Source organism: Rhincodon typus, chromosome 15, assembly GCF_021869965.1.
Source record: "Rhincodon typus isolate 14 chromosome 15, sRhiTyp1.1, whole genome shotgun sequence".
NCBI lineage: Eukaryota > Metazoa > Chordata > Chondrichthyes > Orectolobiformes > Rhincodontidae > Rhincodon > Rhincodon typus.
Window position 1 is genome coordinate 26,453,327 of NC_063346.1, and position 13,811 is coordinate 26,467,137.

A 13,811-nucleotide genomic window follows, 5' to 3' on the forward strand; every position below is an offset into this window, starting at 1 on the left:
TTTAACAATTCTCAAACTGCAGTTAAAAACAATAATATAGTAGCACATATTTTACAAGTATTAAATAATTTATATGACTATACAAGTATTCACAATAATTCACCTGAGTGTAATTTCCAGATAAATGCATTCAAAAACTAAACAATTTAACTTTTCAAAACAGATGGTTTCTGTTGTAATTTTATTCATCATCCATTTACCAATGGATTAAATAACATACAAGTCTGTGTCCTGGTCCAAAAAAATTGAAAACATGTTACCCGATGAAAGAAAACAAAAGTCATTCCAAGAAGATATTTAAAATACGTCAGCAATGACTGCTGTAATTGACCCTTTAAAAATGCAGTGGTTTTGAAATATTGAATGATGTGTTACTGACTACAATGCTATTTATTCCCAACTATTGATTCCCCTGTGGGTTTAATGCACAATGTGATAATAACAGCAAAACATACAGAACAGTGTTTCACATTTTCAGTATTGTGTGTTCAGTTATCCACTAAAACAGGATAGCAGAGAGAATTACAAATTTTGTCTACGTGGTCTCAAGCTACCAAAGTGGAAACAAAAAAATAGCTGAGATAAATCATGATTTCCCCAGACAGTGATAAATGCTGAGCATGAAAATGTTGGATAAGGCCAGGTCAAATATGAAAAATAAAACTGACGAACAGTAATATTTCCAGCTGTTTCACTCAAATTCTGAGAAAGTAAGATTGTTATACATTTCACAGAAGCTATGCATTTATAAAAGGATAAATATTTAATGTACATACACCAGTGGAGACAGCAACTATTTGCCCACAAGTGCTTTCCAGGAAGTTACAAGTTCTTCATCATCTGAATCCTTTTATATTACAGCCTTACCTCAGATCAGAAGATACACAGGTCAGTGAATTCCGAAACTCAATCACCAATCTCACAAAACTGGACAATTTCAAATCCAGACAACATCTGAAGCATTAAAGTTGGCTTCATCTCACCCGGGTTGGACAGGAAATCAGACATTTTTCCCACTTTCGATTGTTAGCTAATGACCATTGTTGGAAATACTAAACAACCAGAAAGGCTTTTTGGTATAGCTATACATGAAGTTCCAGGTATTTGTGGAACCATATCTCAACATGAGTCAGTTCTTCAAAGATGGGAAGACAGCAATGCGAAAATAAAAGCTACAGACTATTGCTTTTAAGGCTGTATTCAAACAGGAGACCAAATAAATTCTTACACAGTCAGCATTCTGTACTGTAAGGTTTAGTTTAACCATAATCATCATAATAATAAGGCATTGTGTAACTAGAATGTATAACTGGAATAAATTATTCAATAGAAAACAGTAAATCTTCTGAATCCGTGAAATCACGAATCGCAAATTCATCTCTATGCCAAAAAATAAGTAAGTATCAACAAAAACCAACATGTGTTGGCAAAAATCCGTATTTGGAATAGGCACGCTGCAATTAATGTTAAATTATAGAAACTATTTTTACATGCTCTTTAAGCAAGAGATTATGCTTTTATTAAAATTGTGCCTCTGTTTATTAAGATATTTTAAAATACAGCAACATAATTTGCCCAGTTAGAAGTAATACTGTAGTACAGTCATTCTTCCATATACACAATTTTTACCCTTTTTTAAAAACAAGCTCCACACTCTCAAATTTCATCATTCACAGGGGCTCTCAGGAACGGAACCCTCACGGATACGGAGGAATGACTGTACTACAGTATCACTTCTAACTGGGCAAATTCTGTTGCTGCATTTTAAAACACTGAATAAATAGAGGCACAATTTTAATAAAAGCACAATATATTGCTTAAAGAGCAGGAAAAACAGTTTCTGTAATTTAACATTAATGACAATGTGCCTATTCCAAATGGTACACAGCAAATTTTTTCCATTAAATATATGTGTTCATCAGTAGTTAACAGTAATCAACTTCCAACAATTATCCTTGATTCTTGTGATTCCAGTTTTCCCAAAATTCCTTACTGTTCATTTTTTATAAGACAACACCAATCACAAGATAGTATTTCTATGCAGTCAGCTTAAACTGGATTTAGGTTTTGTTCGTCATCTTGTACGTGCCTTGCTGAAGGTCTGTCATCTCCTGTATCTTGTTTGTCTTTCTCAGCTTCAATCCAGCTCTGAGGTGGAATCATTTTCTTTGGGCCAAAAGGTGGAGCACCAATGAGTGCTTCAATGTCATCATAATTTAGAACTTCCTTCTCCACGAGTGCATTTGCAAGCTAAAATTAAAAGTGAAAGGACTTTGAATAGAAGATTCAGTTTTGTTTAAAAATTAGATTTGGATTTTACATTTCAAATTATGGTGTCTAGGTTCAAAAAGATTAAGTTACATGCTATAACTTGAATGCAGTTTCTTTGGTAGAAATTTCAAAACAAAAAAAATGTTTGACTTAGATAGGTTACTTTGGGAGCAGTTATAATTGACCATGACAAGCTATCCTCACATGAAAATGCTACAAAACTTCAGCAATTTCTCGTGACTTTGACAGCATGTTTTTTTTAAAAAAATGTCTTCAGGAATGCAGCATTACTAGCAAAGCCAGCATTTCATGCCATTCCAAATCGTCCTCGAGCAGGTGGATTTGAAACACTGCAGTTGATCTGATGTATGTACACAGTGTTATAGGGAGCTCCAGTAGCTTTCAGATGGTTGTGTTCTCATGCATCTGCTTCCCCTGTCCTTCTAAGTGATGGGATACAAATGACACTTGCAACAAGAAATGTTTTCCTTCTAAGGGTTAGGTAATTGAATCTTACAGCTGGTATGGTACCTTAAATCAACTGGGGTGATGGTAGCGATATTGTTATTTTTGGTTGATTGAGAGAGAACAAACAAATCCAGAGTCTGCACTCTGTTGTGAACGTCACAGATGGAAATTAGGTAAAGACAAAGATTGACCTGGGCTCTAATATGATTGTAGTCAAATAGCCCAGAGACATTCTCCATCAGGATTCCTATATGAATAACATCTATTTGAGCAAGTTGACTAGTTGGTAGTGGTTAATTGATGCCTGTAGAACTATATCTATATTTTGTTTTGTTTGGTAAAGGGTAAAATCTTGCACAACTGTTGAAAAAAATGTTTCCACATTAGTATAATGGAAGGATTGCAAGTAGTAGCTACACCTTGAATTAAATCATATAATTTGAATCAGTCTTACTTAAAAATTAAAGAATTAAAGGTGTTACCATTTTTAGATGAGTGTGGGCATAACTGTATAGATTTAAACATTCTTGCATCAGCAAGTCGAATGATCATAATATACACAGTTTAGTTTAAAATCATGATTCCAAATAATTCTTGAATTTGAAAAAAAAAAATATTAACAATTAAAAATCTTCATTAAGAACACAGAAAATTTCAGGACTAGATCATTTAACCCATTTGACCAGACTCAAAGTTCAAACTTTAAAGCAAACTTTAAACCCTCAAATAATTTTTTTCAGATTCCATATTCTCTATATTCTTTTATACCATATTCTTCTTGAATTTACCAATTTGTATTCACCTCTACTGCATTCTTGGCAGTCTGTTCCACTCATTCATCACTCTCATCCCCATCATTCCTTTTAGGGTCAGTTAAATCTAAAATTTGTTCATCCTTCTTTCTCTCCACTAGACTCATGTCCCTAGTTTAAGTTTGAGAGTTTGCCAAAAAGTTACAAATTCACGACAAAGAAACCGAAACAATAAAGGTTTGATGTGACCAACTGGCTTTTAAAAGACAATTATGTATCAGAACTGCTCATTGAAGGCTTGATTCGTATTCCAGTCTCACCTACTGCTACATGCATTTCAAACAAAAACATATTATAGTGTCTGTAATATCATAAAATGGTCCAAGATGTGTCACAACAGCATTATGAAACTAACTTTGACATTGGGTCACATGACATAATTAGGGCAGGTGGCCAAACTGTTGCTCAAAGGGAAAGGTTTTAAGATGTATCAGAATATCTCCTTACTACGATTTGAAGTCCCCACCTGCTTCAAAATGACCACCTGGAGCCAAAGAAAAATCACACAGCATGCCTCAATGCTACTGCTCGGTGACTCTGACCTCCATAATTATAAAATGCTTTGAAAGGTTAGTCATGGCTGACATTAACTCCAGCCTACCAAACTGCCTTGATCCTTTGCAACTCACCTCCCGGTGCATCAGCTCCATGGCAGATGCCATCTCCCTGGCCCTACACTCATCACGGGAACACCTGTCTAACAAAGATACCTACATCAGGCATCCTACTTACTGATTACAGCTCCACCTTCAACACCATAATTCCAAATAAACTCATCCCTAAACTCCGAGACCTAGGTCTCAGCTCCTTCTTCTGTAACTGGATACTCAACTTCCTGACCCCTAGACTGCAATCAGTAAGAATAGGCAACAATACCTCCTCAACACTGGTGTTCTGCATGGCTGCATACTCAGCCCCCACTATACTCTTTATGCACTCACAAACGTGTAGCCAAATTCTGCCCCAACTCCATTTACAAGTCTGCTGACAACACCACCGTTGTAGGTCAGATCTCAAACAACAATGAGACAGAAAAGAGACCAAGTGCTTAAGAGCATCGTGTAAAGACGACAATCTCTCCATCAATGTCAACAAAATGAAGGAACTGGTCATTGACTTTAGGAAGTAGAGCGGAGGGCACACCTCTGTTTGCATCAATGTTGCTATGGTAAAGCTGGTTGAGAGTGTCAAGTTCCTGGGAGTGATGATCACCAACCATCTGTCCTGGTCCACCCATGTTGACTCAACGGTCAAGAAAGCACAACAACGTCTCCAGTTCCTCAGGAGGCTAGGGAAATTTGGCATGCCCACAAGGACTCTTACCAACTTTTACAGATGCATCATAGAAAGTTTCCTATCTGGATACATCACAACATAGTACGGCAACTACTCTTCCTAAGACCGCAAGAAACTACAGAGATTCGTGAACATAGTCCAATCCACCACGTAAACCAGTCTTCCATCCATTGACTCCATCTATACTTCCCGCTGCCTTGGGAAAGCAATCAACATAATCTCTTCCACCCTCTTCTGTCAGGCAGAGATATAAAAGTTTGAATATATGTGCAAACAGATTCAAAAACAGCTTCCTCTCTGACTTTTAAAGGACCTCTCATATGTCAATTCTGATTTCTCTCTCTGTGCACCTTCTCTGCAGCAGTATTCTGCACTCTGTTCTACTACCCTGATGCACTTTATATGGTATGCTCTGCCTGTATGGCATGCAAAACAACATATTTCACTGTATCTTGGTACATGTGACAATGATAAATCAAACTCAGTCTCAGGAAGGACAGGTGAGAGGTATAGGGTGTTAAGGAAGGAATTCCAAAGAATAGTGTGAAAACAACTAGAGATGCAGCTACCAAACATGCAGCAATTAAACTCAGGATGTTCAAGAGGGTATGAATTAGATAATATTTTGGAGGGTTGTGGGATTGGAGAAAATTAAAGAGATAGAAAAGTTCAAAGCCACGGAGAGATTTGAAAACAAGGACTGGAATTTTCAAATTGAGGCAGTAGGTCAGCAGACACAGGTTAATAGTTAATTGGGACTGTAAGGATACAAGGAACAGGCTTTTGGATGACCTCAGGTTTATGCAGGGTAGCATGAGAGAGGACTAGAAGGACTGTTTCCTCTCAGTAGGTATGTCCTCCACCCCATTTATAGCAGGCACATTTGTGCAAATATGATTTTCCCACTTTAAGCAACAGCTGGTGTAACTGATTAGATCAATTTTAACTGGAATTTGATGGATTCAGAAATTCAAACTAGCATATTTTAAATACTGTCAGAAGTCCAGCCCCACAGTTTCTCAGAAGCAATTCACCAAATTAATACTTGGGAAGCAGCTCTTTCCAGCCAGTCTATCTTTCAACCCCAATCATGACAATAGATGCTGTCCAAAGGTTTCCCAGAAGACAAGCAAAGTTATTTGGCTGAATTCTTCAATGGCAGAACTACAAACACTGAGACATAGCTTGGCTGGTAGTGAGAAAGACTCTTGCTCTCAAATTGTCCTACATGCACACAGTCATACCTCCTTTGCAAACTGTTCTCAAGGTGGCTGTAGTGGCTAATAGACTGTTGTCCACATCCTTGTGGAATGTGCCTTTACAAAGAAGGTCTGCTGAGAGATGTGGTTTTTTCTAAATAAAATTGTGTTGATGGAAGTATTGGGGCACCTCAGAATATAACAGTGAACAGAAAACATTTTCTTTCTATTGTATGCTTTAATTTTCAATTTGAAAAAATTTACCCTCAGTTTATCTGAATATATAGTGCAACTACTGGGACTACTACCATTGTATTGAGGCACCCTATGAGTGGAACACATTGTATGGAGACAAGTTGAATTTTATTGCAAACTGTAATATTCAAGCTGAAATGTTCTGCAAAGTATTTTTTCAAATTTATGAATAAAATATATTTTTTGGAAATAAAATGATTGGGAGAGGAATTCTAGCTTCTATATTGTTGACATTTCTTGTTTGTTTTTGTTAGACAGGGAAGCTTCACCACGTGTATAGCTCCATGTGAGGTGAAAGTTTTTTGCCTTATTCAGGGCATCTGGGTGTCTTTGGGTTGGCATGGACAAGATGAACTGAATGACCCACTTCTATGCTGTATCATTTCAATGGTTCTATTCAGCTATGGAGAGTTGAAAAGGGCTGAACTACAAGGCAGTCTAGTCAGTTTCATCACAACAACAGTGTACTGCAGAGATAGCGAAAACTGTTGATGCTGAAATCAGAGACAATGCAGTGTGGAGTTGGAGGAACACAGCAGGCCAGACAGCATCAGAGGAGCAGGAAAGTTGACTTTTCAGGTCGGGACCCTTCTTCAGAAATGGGGAGGGGTTGGGCTGGGGAAGGGAGGTGGGATGGTAATAGATGAGTGCAGTTAGGGAGTGGTAGGAATTAGTCAGTGGGATGGGTGGGGCGGATAGGTGGGAGAGAAGATGGACACGTTACGTCAGGTCAAGCAGGCAGGGATGAGAGGGAGGGTTGGACATGGGATGAGGCCAGGGCGGGGGGGGTGCGGTCATGAGATTTTATATCTGGTGAATTCCATGTTTAGGCTATCGGGCTGTAGGCTCCCGAGGTGGAATATGAGGTGTTGCTCCTCAAGTTTGCGGGTAGTATCATTGTGACACTAGAGGAGGCCCAGGATGGACATATCACCCATGAGTGGGAGGGGGAGTTAAAATGGTTGGCGACCAGAAGGTGTTGTCGTTTGTCGCGTACAGAGCGCAGATGCTCTACATAATGGTCTCTGAGTCTACACTCGGTCTCACTGATGTAGAGAAGGCCACATCGGGAGCAGCGGATACAGTAGACCAGTTGACAGTTGTGCAGGTGAACCCCTGTCTGATATGAAAGGCTTGTTTTGGGCCTAGAATGGAGGTGAGGGGGAAGGTGTAGGGCTAGGTGTAGCACTTCCTGCAGTTGCAGGGAAAAGTGCCAGGGGTGGTGGGGCTGGTGGGGAATGGGAAGCGGATGAGGGAGTCACAGAGAGATGGGTCCCTATGAAAGGCAGATAGGGGTGGGGAGGGATATATCTTTTCGGTTGTGGAGTCAGATTGTAGGCAGTGGAGAATGATACGCTGGATGTAGAGGTTGGTGGGGTGATATGTGAGGATAAGGGAGATTTGGACTTTATTTTTGTTGTGGGAAGAGGGCGTGAGGGCAGAAGTGCAGGAAATGCAACACAGCAAGGGCATTTTTGATCACCAGAGGTGGGGTGTTACGGTCCTTGAAATAGGAGGACACCTGGGATATTCAGGAGTGGAACACCCCATCTTGGGAGCAGATGCGGTGGAGATGGAAGAATTGGGAGTATGGGATCGTATTCTTGCAGGAGAGTGAGTGACAGAAGGTGTAGTCCAGGTAGCTGTGGGAGTCAGTGGGCTTGAAAGAGACGTCAGTTTCGAGGCGTTCACCAGAGATGGAGACGGAGAGGTCCCGGAAGGAGGTGGTGATATTGGAGTGGAGATGCAATTGGAAGTTTCAGCAAGCTGTCTTGAGCCTTCATGAAAAGGTTTAATGACCAGTGACCATACATGACTGCAAGCAGCTGCATGAACTCGAAATATTCAGTGAATTAGAACAGACTAAGCTCTGTTTCTTTAATTAATATTTACGGCATTCATATGTATATGGTTGCCTCGGATAACACGGACAATGCAAGTGATAGAGACTGTGCAATTAAAGATTAACCTATTGTGCTCCACCAGACAACCATGCATTAGAGGAAAAAATATATTTTAACATTCTTTTTCCAATATTTAAACCAGGCCAAATCTAATTCTCAGCAGGTGTAGCTTTTGAAGATGCATTTTGGATGCAGGTATATTCTCTTCTTAGAGATCTGAAAGGACTTCAAAAGTTGCACCTAGTTAAAAATAACAGATAATTAAGATAATATCCCGGAGAAAGGACCCATTTATTTTCAGTTGTCCACTTCTCATATCATTTATCTGAGATCTTATTTTACCTGAACTCTCGTTCAACATAGTATTAAAAGTCATAGTGCACCTGAGAGTGCTTTCTGTATACAAAACAGAAAATTTAAATTTTGCAATGTTTTTTTTAATGCAAGTGTGGTAGTGTCTTTGTAACAATAAATAACGTTCATTAATCTCTGTGGTAACCAGATGTGCATGAAAACTAATACAATCTAAACTTTACCCTCCAAGAACAATAAGTAGAATTTAAAATTACTTTTTAAAGTATTTAAATTTATCCATGTAAAAAGTAATTCAGCTGGGATTTCCAATTTCTGATGCTGTAATAAAACACTTTTACAAAAATGATCTTCACCAAATCGATCTTCAGCTGTGCAGTATTATGGTTGTGGTTTGTCAATCATGGCATTAAAGCATTGAACAATCCAATGCAAAGAAGAACTATAGTTCAACCAAATATTGAGCTTAATGTGTCTTGCACAAGAATCAGCATTGTAGATGCCAGCAGTACAATTAAGTTGGAATGACACCAAGGGATACCCACATCCAATTAACAAATTAAAACGTGACAAATAATCTGAATATGTAATCTAACTGGCTTTTTCAGATATGGAAACCAAAATGGTATGCATCATCAGGCTTTTTCTTTGGTGACATGTACAAGTTACAATCTCTTGTTGCTGATTTAAAAGTGAGAGTACATGTGCACACAAGTGGAAGGAGAGACAATATTTAAAAATTTATTTTCTCTTTGGTCAAATGGGCAAGTAACTTACAATAAGAAGTTTGTCCCGGTTATCCAGTAGGAGCTTCTCTGTGCGCCTGTAAGCATTAGCCACTAATAGTTTGGCTTCCTGTAGAATTAAGAAATTGGCGAAAGGATACTTGCATTATTGAAGATAATTACTGGGCACATCCACAAATTGAAGATATGATAACAATGTGAACTAATTTAATAATGAACAACTTACTCAACTCACCTGTCAATTTACTACCATGGTGTCATAAATTAACTAGTTTCCATAATTCCTTCTACAATAGAACATTAACAACACAATTTTACACACTCCTTTTTCACTTCAGAGGAATTTAGAAGTAAAATACAGCACCAAGCCACATAAGGCAACATAAAGTGAGATGGCCAAAAGCTTAGTCAAAGGGGTACACTTTAAAGACCATCATAAAGGAAGAAAAGAGAGGTTGATAGATTGAGGGACTTTGGAAAGAATTCTAGAGCTTAAGACTTAGACAGGTGAAGGCACAGCAATGGTGCAGCAATTAGATGCTTAACCTTCCAGATTAAATGAGTGAAGAGACCTAGAAAGTATCATGGTCTGGGGGAAATTACACAGTTGAGAGGAGTATTTAACACTGCAAGCAGTTCAGGCCTGGAGACAATCAGCTGTCCTTTGAAGCTATGAAGTCTCACACAGTCATTCCATGATAACATACATGGCACAATTTAAATTATTCAGTTATTCAATTCGGCAGCTGTACACCTGATAGATCAGGAATGGAACAAAACTGACTTGCAACTTAGCCCTTTCACTTCTTTTTAGTTTTCCTTACGGTTTCCCAGCCTAAATCATACAATTATAGAAACCTTACAACACAATGAGGCCATTTGGCCCAACGAGTCTGCAGATCCTCCAAAGAGCATTCCACCCAGAAACATCCTATCTCCATAACTCTGCATTTACCATGGCTAATCCACCCAGCCTACACATCCCTGGACACTATGGGTTAATTTAGCCAGGCCAACTCACCTGACCTGCACGTTTTTGGACTATGGGAGGAAACTGGAACATCTAGGGAATCCCACACAGAACATGCAAACTCTACAGTGATGGTTCGCTCAAGGGTGGAATCAAGCCTGGATCCCTGGGGCTGTGAGGCAGCAGTGCTAACCACTGAGCCACCCTGCCACCCAAATGGAAGTAAACCCCTACAAATGATAAGATAGGAAACTTCAAACCTTTCAACATTGAAAGCCATGATAAAACTGCACTGGTCAGAAAACCTTTGTTTGTTGGTGATATTGTCTTTGTTTCTCAGAAGCAAGACCAGCTGAAAGTTCATGGATTATCTGTCCAATGCAAGCATCATATTCTCCCTCACCATCAGTATCAAAAAAGTACAGTTATGGAACACAGTGTTGTGTCTGTGCCTGTAATTAAACTTAACAACACACCGCTGAAATAAATTGTCAAATTTTGCTTCCTTGAATCAAGCAACGATAGACAATTTTGATGATGATCTCAGCACATGCATTGGAAAGGCAGCCACTCCAACTTTAGCTGACTAACAAAACAGGCACTGACTGCTAACTGCAGGTCTGATTACCTATTGCTGAATGGCATTGAAGCGTGGACAACTTACACTACTAAAACAAAAAGGTTCGATGTGTCTCCAGATTTTGTAACACACACTTAGCATCACACGGAAAGACAAAGATCATCCAAAGATACAGCCTTTTCTAGGACAAGCATACCAAGCATATTAATGCTAATCAAGCAAAGATAGAACGTGGTTGCATCCCCAAGGAGATGTTAAAAGGAGAATGTTTTGGGGAAGGGCGGGGAGCAGGGTGCATTGGAGAGAAAGTTGGATTTATAGGAGCAGTGACTGAAAACAATGGCTTCAGTCTTTCCAATATTTAATCGGGGGGGAATTCTGCACATCCAAGTGGATGTTGAATAAGCAGCTTGATATTGCAACATCAGATAATGGAGCAAAAACAAAGTTGCTGGAAAAGCTCAGCAAGTCTGGCAGCATCTGTGAAGGAAAAAACAGAGTTAACGTTCCAGGTCTGGTAACCTACCTCAGAACGGCTTTACAGCATCTGCAGTTCTTTCGGTTTTTATCAGATAATGGAGGATTTTTAAGGTTTTAGCACCGAGCTGGCTTGTTTTCGTTCAGATGTTTCATCACCATGCTAGGTGACATCATTAGTGAGGCCTCTGATGAAGCAATGTTGTTCTACTCCGCTTGGAATTTATACTGTCTGGTCTGTTATGGTGATTTGTGTCGTTTCCGGTTCTGTTCTGTATGGGTTTGTATGTGGGGTCCAATTCTATATGTTTGTTGATTGTATTATGGGTTGAGAACCATGCCTCCAGGAATTCTCGTGCGTGTCTACGTTGGCTTGGGCTACTATGGTTACATTGTCCCAGTTAAACTGATGGCCTTCATTGTCCGAGTGTACTGCTATTAAGAAAAGTTCGTTGTGTCGTTTTGCTGCTAGCTGATGTTCGTGTATTCCTGTCTGTCCGATGTAATGCTTGTGGCAGTCATTGCATGGTATTTTGTAGACTACATTAGTTCTGCATGTTGTGGGAATGGGGTCTTTAATCCTTGCGTGTTTTGTCGTAGAGTGGTGTGGGCTTGTGTGCTACCATGATTTCTAGTAGTCATAGAAGCCTCATTGTCAATTCTGATATGATCTTGATGTAGGGCAGTGTGGCCAGTGTCGCCAGTGTCTTACGGCATACTGTGTCCTCTTGTTGTTGCCTATTTATTAGGCACCTGCAGATGAAGTTGTATGGATATCTGTTCATAGCAAAGATTTTGTATAGGTGCTCTTTCCTCTTTACAAGAGCTATGCACGAGTGAAAATTAACACTGTGCCTTCAAGTGTGGTTGTCAAGGGGCAGTACATAAATGAGAAATAGGTGGATGTCACGGATAGATACTCTGAAGACTCTGAACAGTGTAAGAGCAGAATGAAAAGTGTTTGCAAATGATTCTCTGGCTACAATTAGAAAAGGATCAAACCACACTGGAACATGCCAGTGGAAAGGTGCTAGATGAGGACTGGATGGTCAATTGTATCAAAGAAAGGATATGCTGGCATTTGAGAGGGTCCACAGGAGGTTTACTGGAATGATCCCAGGGATGAAGGACTTGACATATGAGGAGCAGTTGAAGACTCTGGGTCAATACTCAATGGAGTTTAGAAAGATAAGGTGGGGGATCTAATTGAACACTAAGAAGATAGAGTGGACGTGGAGAGGATGTTTCCACTAGTAGGAGACACTGGCACTTGATGGCACAGCCCTAGTGAAGGGACAACCCTTTAGATGAGGAGGAATTTCTTCAACCAGAGGGTGATGAAACTGTGGCACTCATTGCTGCATAAGGCTGGAGAGGCCACGTCATTGAATATTTAAGACAGAGATAGATAGGTTTCTGATTAGTAAGGGGAATCAAAGATTATAAGGAGAAAGCAGGAGAATTGGCTGAGAAACATGTGATTGAATGGTGGAACAGACTCAATGGGCTGAATGGTCTAATTCTGCTCCTAAATCTTATGGTCTGCAGACAGGTCAAAAAAGGTTAGGGAGACAAAACTGACCCACATCAAAGTCACATAAGATGTCAAGTGTGTATGTGATTGGAGCTGTTTCAGTATTTAGGCAGGATGGAATCCTGATTGGACAAAGTAAATTATGGGAGTTCCAAGTTTTCTGATCCCAGCAGATGTTAATATCAGCCAGATACTAGGTCCTAACTTTGTTTTATTTTAAACCATGGCAGTCTGTTACTGACTGAATGTATTCTCAAGATGTTACAAGTGTACTTTAATGAATAAAACATTTGTTAAACAAGGAAGTAAAACAGTGACAATGTTATGCTAGATGAAGGGTTGGAAAGATTTCAGTATAGATATCATAACAGGATTCAAGCTCACACTGCCCTTTTCTCCCCAGCAGGATCCTTACAATCACCTAAAGCTCAGAAAAGAGTTAGAACCATTTCCACATCGCAGCTCCTCAGGCTATTACAGTTGTAACAGGTTATCTTTCAGTGAATTTTATGCATTCATTAGATCTACTTTTCTTGCAATGATGTCCCTCCCTAAGAAAATTAAAACAAACTAGAAAATAAACGCACTGTTCGTTTGCCTTCATGGCAAACACGAGTTTCCCAAAATCTAGCTTCCAGCAGGTTTTGTCCCCCAGATTTCGTCCTGGTAAGAGTTTTAACACTTTAGCACCCCTCAGACATAAACTGACTGCCTTCTCAGTTGTTCTGTCTGTGTGCAGACATTTGCTTTCTTCTACATTTAAAAATAATGTATTGAACTGTTAATCACCATGAGACATAGACACAAGAACAGAAGCGGGCCACGTGGCCCATCAAGTGTGCTCTCCACAAAACCTCCACTTCACAGGTGGTAAAACCTTATTAAAATGCATGTAAACAAAACAAGCCTCCATATACCTGTGCCATTTACAGGAATCTAAAATGAAGTAAAAACATGAAGTAAAATGTTTCCCCCTTCTTAACACAC

The 13,811-nt window shown here is 39.4% G+C and overlaps 1 protein-coding gene across 2 annotated transcripts in view; it reads right to left on the minus strand.

Moving 5' to 3' along the window:
* Positions 1-145: 145 nt before the first annotated feature.
* spg7 (SPG7 matrix AAA peptidase subunit, paraplegin) overlaps positions 146-13,811 on the minus strand; it is a 64,726-nt gene continuing 51,060 nt past the window's right edge. For both annotated transcript variants that reach the window (XM_048605654.1, XM_020516042.2), the window contains 2 exons: positions 9,295-9,372; positions 146-2,250 (listed from right to left, as the gene is read on the minus strand). In XM_048605654.1, coding sequence (XP_048461611.1) covers positions 2,050-2,250; positions 9,295-9,372 — 279 coding nt within the window. In that variant the 3' untranslated portion in view covers positions 146-2,049. The remainder of the gene's footprint in view (positions 2,251-9,294; positions 9,373-13,811) is intronic.